The sequence below is a fragment of the Populus euphratica genome, unplaced genomic scaffold (assembly GCF_000495115.2).
Source record: "Populus euphratica unplaced genomic scaffold, PopEup_1.0 scaffold856.1, whole genome shotgun sequence".
Taxonomy (NCBI): Eukaryota; Viridiplantae; Streptophyta; class Magnoliopsida; order Malpighiales; family Salicaceae; genus Populus; species Populus euphratica.
Window position 1 is genome coordinate 16573 of NW_011500719.1, and position 7647 is coordinate 24219.

Genomic DNA, 7647 nt, shown 5'->3' on the forward strand with positions numbered 1-7647 from the left:
AGAAAATTTTTTTCCAGGTATTCTTAGCTTAAAGCTTTTTGTTGAAATTGTGTTTGAAGAAGATACAATAAAGAGTAAAAAGAATATGGGGTTTTTGCATAGAATAAAAAGTTATTTTATGGGATTTAAAAAAAAAAGATATTCTTGAAAAATAATTTTCGGTGATAACTAGAATTCAATTCTTATAGCAAATCAAAAGGTGTTCTCCCTTTGATTTGCTTTTCATATTTTTTATAAATTAAATTTTATTTGGAATTCAAATCAATACCCTAAAACAAATTTAAACCTTGAATTGAATTCAATTCCAAGAATTCCAAGTGAAGCAATCTAATTAAGAATTAATTATATACTATAAAACTTATTCACCTCCTCAACTCCATATATAATCAATCTTAATCTCTAAACTAAGAAATTCATTTAAACTTTAGTCTTAATTTCTAAACTAAGAAATTCATTTAAACTTTAGAATTGAATTTAATTCCAAGAATTTCAAGTGAAGCAACTGATTAGGAATTAGTTATTAACTAGCAAACTTCTTCACCTCCTCAATTTCATATATAATCAATCCTAACCTCTTAAAAAATAGGGATCACATTCATAACATACAACAAGAGAAAAAAAGGGATTTTATTTTTTTCATAATTATTGTTTTTTATCTTTTTTTTATTTTGATTTCATGACAAGCTTAGTTTTTCTTATTTTAAAAGTTTAGTACTTCTAGATTCATATCATAGAACAAGAGAAAAAAGGGATTCTACTTTTTTTCATAATTATTGTTTTTTATATTTTTTCTATTTTGATTTCATGACAAGCTTAGTTTTTTTTTATTTTAAAAGTTTAGTACTTTTAGATTTTAAAAGTCATGAAAATTTGTACTTAAAATTATTCTATATTAAATTATAATATATAAATATCTTATGTTTTTCTATAATTAAACTTAATGTTGATGGTGGAAATTTTATATGATGAGGAACATATATTTTTGATTTTAAATATATTACTAGTAATTAGTTTATAATGGATTCATGACTAATTAACTTTTGAGTAGTTGAAGTATATAATTAATCAAAATCAAGTTTAATTATTTGATACTTGAAAATATAAATCTTGATTAAATTAATTTTTTATGCTTGTTTAATTATTATGAATCAATTACATCTATTTCAATGTTAAAGTTATCATGTGTTTGAATTTTACAAGTGTAATGAAGGTTATTATATTATTACAGTTAATTGATGAATAAATTCTAGATTAACTAAAAGTTTGGATATGTAAAAAACTTGTTTTTCAAAATTGATTTATTTATTATACTAAATTCAATTAATAATATTTAATTATCCTCAAGAAACATTTATTAAAAATATTTTTCTTTTTATATTTTTTCTGACAGTTTTCTACTTATTTTTTAAAATTGATTTTTTTTTTTTAGTTTTCTAATATGTTTTTAGTTAATTTAGATCGTAAACAAAATAATCATTTTACTTATTGTTTAAAGTATATTTAATGCATACTAGTTTGCTTTAACTTAAACTCAAATAACTTGTCTTGATCAAGTAATTAAACTCTCATACTTTTATTTGTGTGGGATAATATCCTTATTTTCCTATACTAAAAATAACTCATCACACACACATACAAAACTAACTACTATATGATGGTATGCAACAAATCATATATTGAGGAGCAGGCTCTTTCAAAGCAGGATGATGCCCAAAGTTGAACCAGTTTTATTCTTTCGAGATCGTTTTGTATCAGTCAGTTACAAGTTTGCAAAAGCATAGACCTGGTGGGAAGCGGCAAAATTTGCATGCACCTGTTGATGAGATATCTAGTCTTCAAACTCCAGAGAAGTTTGTCTGAAACGAAAACCGATGGTTCATGTCCTAGTATTTAATAGGGCCATCAAGGCTGCCAGATGCAAACTGAAACAAGAAAAGGCAAGGCGTTAAATTAGAACTGAAATATAACGCACGCCTGCACGTCACACACTTACTAATTCAAACGACTGTTTGCGCTCATAATAACGCTGTCTCAAGAAAGAAAGCCCGACTACTTGTCCACTACAAGAAATGGGAAGGACAAAAAAGGTGGGGAATGAAGAGAATAGAAGACTATAGCCCAGTTAGCTATGTAGCTAATGCAGGAAACAGCAATTGAGATGACATTTCCTCACATTGCTGTGACAATGAATCAAAGATCCCACTGATGAGATATTTTAGACACTGGAAGTCACATTTTCCTTTTCACTAGTACTATAGCACTCACAATTTAACCAAACATGTAAAACTTCCCCAAGCATCGCCTTTATTATATTCAGTATCTTTAGTATATGGTTAATAGTTTGGCAGCAAATGTAAACAAAACTCACTGTTTGAAGTTCGGTGCAAACTAAATTCTGAAGGTTTCAAAACTACCTGAAAAAACTCACTCTTTTCTAAGTTTGGACTGTTGTTTCTTACCTGTTGAACAATTGGATTGGCTGATGACATGAATTCATCAGTCATTCCTCGCCAAACAACCTTTCCTTCATGTAGAAACAACAACCTACACACAAAGCAGTGCTTGGGAAATGCCACCTTATAGGTCCGTGCCAACAAATACTGCAAGACTACAAAAACTTTTAGACATAGCTAACCTGTCAACAGCCCTTCTAATGGTGCTATGTTGATGAGTAACCACAACATAAGACGCAATCTTCTCAGGTTTCCCAAGTGCATCCTCACCTTTCATGTGAACAGAGCGGATGAGATCTTCAACTACGGTAGATGCTATTGGATCGAGTCCAGCTGTTGGTTCATCATATAAGAGTACCTGTTCAGCAATGTGAAAACATATGAGTAACAGGTAAAAAAAAAAATCAAAGCAGGAAAAAAACAAATCAAAGTAACTCTTCAGCAGTTGTGCAACAAAACACCATGAGACAAAGCATAAACAAAGCAATGTTGGATATAAAAGTGAAATAATCAAATCTATAAGATAAAAGGTAAAAAAAATCAAAGCAGGATAAGATCACATCAAGGAAACCATTATCACTGCACCAGGCAATATCTCACTAACATTACTTTGACGTTGTTTGAAAGATATAAACAAAGCATTTCTGTTTCCTACAGGAAACAAGTAAAATTTTATAAAAGAAGTTACAAGATCAGACTCAAAAAAAGCACCATGGAGTAGTACTTGGTTAACCACATCCCATCAGCCACCCCTTTGTTGAAGGCAGCATCCACTGACCATTGTCTGCCAGCATATTTAGTGTAACTGAGGAAATATCAAATCATATGATTTCCAATCACCATAAGGACTGAAGCAAAATTTTGGGAAACAGTGATCCTTTTTTTTCCCAGGACAAACTTAAACCTTACACAAGTAACCAATCTCATGATTATATAATTATCACCCACAGGCGAATCACTCATCACAGGAAACTACCATTGACCATCAAATCAGCACATACTTGCTTTATGATCAGGCAACAGATTGTCACCGACCACCAAAACCATGGTTGCTTGGCACCATGCATTACCACATATCTCCATTGATCACTAGAGCAATAGTCAGATGCCATTAACAGTCACCAGGCAGCAGCTAAAATTAACATAATCAAAACACCAATCACCAGAATTATCTTTGACAACAACTTTCAGTCATCCTATTGGTATAGATTTCCTTACACATGCCAACCACCACAGGATGACACAAGAAAAGTCATTTCCTTAACCATATTTTTCAACAAAGAATGTTTAACAATCAGAAAATGGTCTCAGTGCAGCCATATATTAAGACAACAACAGATGCTATTAGTGGCAGTTAAAACCAAAAAGATTAGAGAACAAAATTAATTCAGTTGCTTGACATACCTCTGGCTCAATTGTTTCATTTGTGGTATCAAAAATTATAGACCGAGCTAAAGCAACTCTTTTCTTCATTCCACCAGATAACTCAGAAGGTAACCTGTCCTCTACTCCCTGAACAAAATATTAAGTTTCATCAACCTCAAAGTAAAGGGTTTCCTTATCTTAAATAGAGGCTTCAATAAGAGAGCAGGGAATTGAACTTCACATTGCTTGAAATTTAACAGCATTAGATTAGGGGTGTGTTTAAAAGAATGGTAGCAGTTGCTTTTCAAAGTGTTTTTCACTTGGAAATGTATCAAAATAATATTTTTTTTATTTTTTAAAAAACATTTTTTACATCAATACATCAAAATAATCCGAGAACATAAAAATACAATTTTAAGCAAAAATATATATATTTCAAATTTTGAGGAAAAACAGGTTGAACTGCCCAGCCAAAACACGTGATAAAGTGTATCCATATATGTAGCTTAAATATATTAAATTGAGGGCATCGTGGCCCATCACGAAATGATTGCTTAGCCAGGAAAGAACCATTCAATGCAATACAAGTGAAATTTTAGATCAAACATACCTTTAAACCAACTTGAGCCAAAGTTTCCGTCACAAGTTCAGCAATTTCTTCCTCCGACATGCTAGAATTTTCATATCTAAGCAAGTCAAAAGCATTAAGAAATGAGATTTTCTTGTTTTTTTTTTTTTCTCTAGAAAAGGTATTGAAATTAAAGTCATGCTATCAATTCCAACTGCTGAGAAGAAAAGAGTGATTCTATCTTACAAAAGGAAACCAACATTTTCACGAACAGTCAAAGAATCAAAAAGTGCCGCGCTTTGAAACACCTGTCAAAGAATGTGGAAAAAAGACGACTGTAATTACAGATAAAATAGCACAAGAAATAACCCTTCGATTTATAACTAAAATAAAGATTTACCAATCCAATTCGAAGCCCAGAAATCCCCTCATCACTGATCAAACCATCTCTCTTTTTACCACGAATATAAACCTCGCCCTGACATTAGATATGGTCTATGTAAAATCACCTAAGGTAAAATACTGAGGCACAGCCTAGTAACTTTAGTATGAATCGGTACAGAAATTCAGTTACATAAAGATAAAAGCAACAAAAAACTTAGTTTGATTATTACCCTGTCCGGAGCAAGAAGTCCAGCAATAATCTTCAAAATTGTAGATTTACCAGTACCAGAAGGCCCAATTATTCCAACTGCTTCACCATGTCTAATCTGCATAAGTGAAAACTTATCACCATGCTGAAAAATTGATAAAGAATAAATGACGCAATAGGTAGATTAAACAATATACAGATTTAAGACTTATGCCACAAAAACACCTCGCCCTCCCTCTCTCCAAAAGAAAATGGGTTTAAAGCATGGCTCGCTATGGCAATATATTAAAGATACTGTCTTGTTATGAAAATATCAAGTTTTCTGCTTATCATTGGTTTCCTAGAAGCTTGAGAATAAATAGCAATTCAACCAGCCAAACTTTGGGGCTTGAGCCTTGCTCATGATTCAACTAAGTCAGGTTAATCCTATCAAAATAGGTTTACGTAAATCTATTTTTTGTATTAATAAGCACAACAATCAAATAGTAGCAAATAAGCAATTAAAAAATTGTTAAAAAGCAAACACGACATGGAAAAGAATTTTACCTTGAAACTCACACCTCTTAATATATGCTTCTCTCCAAATGACTTGTAAACATTTCTGCATTCGATGAGAACATCAGAACCCTCCTCCAGATCACCTATGGTGCTTAATTTCTCTGCTTTATATGAATCCTAGTTACGTAATCCATTCAAACCAATGCAAAAGACCACATCATTGAAATTTAAAAGATAAAGAAAAATCCATCCAATTCACAACTGCATCATCTAACACAAAGAAGGCAAAACATAAGGTGGGTTGCAGTAAAAATTTCCCAAAATACCAAGCATGAAAATAAGCCACAGAAAAAAACGATGAAAAAAAAAGAGAGAAGAAGAAGATGAAGCATAAACAGCAGCATTCTACAAGAGTATATAAATAATGCAAAAAAAAAAAAAAACAGAACATAAGAAGAAAGGAGGAGAAACTTTACAATGAATTTGGTTGCAGCAAATCCATCGCGTCCTATGTTGTTGGGTGGAGGAGGCGCCACACAAGCACAAACAATATTTCTCAGATTCTTTCTCAAACAAAGTGAAGTGTTGAATGGTAGCCCAGTCCCAGTGGATGGAGCATACCCATTTGGTATGCAAAGCGTAGATAATAGCATTGAACCGGATGAGATCAAGCTTTCTGTAAGCATTTTAAACAAGACCCTGATGGAGTTTTGGGCCAAAGATTACGAAAAAGTGAAGGGAAATTGTGTTTTTATTTTTATTTTTGATAGATAGATTGATTGATTCTATTCTTTGACAAAGCAGCTGGGTTTAGCTTTCCTTTCCTTTCCTTTCTAAATTCTACAAGAGATTGTGAAATTTGACACAAGCAATCAAAATTGAGGAACGTACACGAATGGGTGCTCTGGTAGAGGAGAGAGAAACAAAAATAAATGACACACGATGGCTTGTGTTTATTAAAAAAAATTAAAAAACACGTTTATGTTGTGTATGTTCTCACTATTTGCGACTGTTTATTAGATCGCATTTGGTACGGGGCAAAAGTTGTTTGTTAAAAACTTCAAAAACATTTTATTTAAAATTAATTATTTTAGTATTTTTAAATTATTTTAATAAGTTAATGTTAAAATAAATTTTAAAAAATAAAAATATATTATTTTTATATATTTTCAAATAAAAAACATTTTGAAAATTAATCATTACCGTAATGTCAAACACTTTGCAAAACCTTAAAAAAATCTTTACATAAAATTAATTTTTTTGTGTTTTTAAATCATTTTGATATATTAATATCAAAAATAAAAAAATATTATTCTCATATATTTATAAGTGAAAAACACTTTAAAAAAAAATCAATAATGTAATGCTAAACACGTTCTTTGAATAACAACAGGTTACATTGTATCGTAGTTCTGATTAATTTTTTTAATATAATAAATTAGAGTTTAAGAATTAAAACTTTGTAAATTTCAATTAAGAAAATCTTGTGCTCTACATGAAAGTTGTAGGTTTATGTCTTACCTTTTCATTCATATAAAGAAAATCTTATATTATTAGATATGTTATTATAAAAGATATTTTACTTAAGGAGTTATTGATACTTTAAGTGCAAAATAATAATATAAAACCTTGATAAAAATGCACTTTTAAGTATTAATCACACCTCCTAACCAGCTTATTACTAGTCTCTAGTAATCAAAGCGTTAAAATAGAAACATAATTCGCAAATTCCACAAAGTAAAGTATTCATCACTCAACTTTCATTAATCTATCCAGATAAATAAACTCTCATTAAATTTATATATCTGCTCAATACCTCTTAAACAAGATATTAATAAACCTTTTTTTGTGCTCAATATATCAACACATAGTTATGGGGCTTTACTTCGAAGAAAACAAAAAAAATTTCTAATGTTTAAAGTTAACTTCGTTGTGTTGGGATTTTTTTTCTTTTTTTTTGTTTTTTAAATATATATACATTTAACTTAAAACACAATGCATCTTTAACCCATGTAATAAGATTTTGGCTAATGACTCTCATACTAGTTGTCTTAGGGCATTAGGTGTTGAGACACCCTTCGAGCTTAGTAACTCAGGTTATAGATACTGATACATAGATAGTGTAATGTTTGATTTCCTTAAGCTTTTCTCCTCAACCTATGTAACAAGCG

The 7647-nt window shown here is 30.6% G+C and overlaps 1 protein-coding gene across 3 annotated transcripts; it reads right to left on the minus strand.

The window, feature by feature from the left end:
- Positions 1-1652: 1652 nt before the first annotated feature.
- Positions 1653-6437, minus strand: LOC105116123 (protein TRIGALACTOSYLDIACYLGLYCEROL 3, chloroplastic-like). 3 transcript variants are annotated; one of them, XM_011013328.1, is made up of 10 exons: positions 5953-6437; positions 5525-5653; positions 5001-5096; positions 4787-4864; positions 4633-4694; positions 4429-4504; positions 3858-3965; positions 2636-2811; positions 2460-2544; positions 1653-1922 (listed from the first exon to the last, which is right to left on the minus strand). In XM_011013328.1, exons 1-10 carry the CDS (start codon positions 6160-6162, stop codon positions 1884-1886), a joined length of 1059 nt encoding a protein of 352 aa, XP_011011630.1. In that variant the 5' UTR covers positions 6163-6437; the 3' UTR covers positions 1653-1883. The 3 variants fall into 3 exon arrangements, with proteins under 3 accessions (XP_011011630.1, XP_011011633.1, XP_011011631.1); XM_011013331.1 differs by having other exon boundaries at positions 5525-5579; positions 5953-6076; XM_011013329.1 differs by lacking the exon at positions 5525-5653 and having other exon boundaries at positions 5953-6431.
- Between the last annotated feature and the right edge of the window lie 1210 nt (positions 6438-7647).

Bases quoted from the DNA above. Each gene is read 5' to 3' on its own strand.
- LOC105116123 (XM_011013328.1), bottom strand. From the start codon at position 6,162: ATGCTTACAGAAAGCTTGATCTCATCCGGTTCAATGCTATTATCTACG. The intron at 5,097-5,524 runs GTAAAATTCTTT...TCACTTATGCAG, and splicing joins TAAGAGGTGTGAGTTTCAAG to ATTAGACATGGTGAAGCAGT. The intron at 3,966-4,428 runs GTATGTTTGATC...TATTTTGTTCAG, and splicing joins TGGCTCAAGTTGGTTTAAAG to GGAGTAGAGGACAGGTTACC.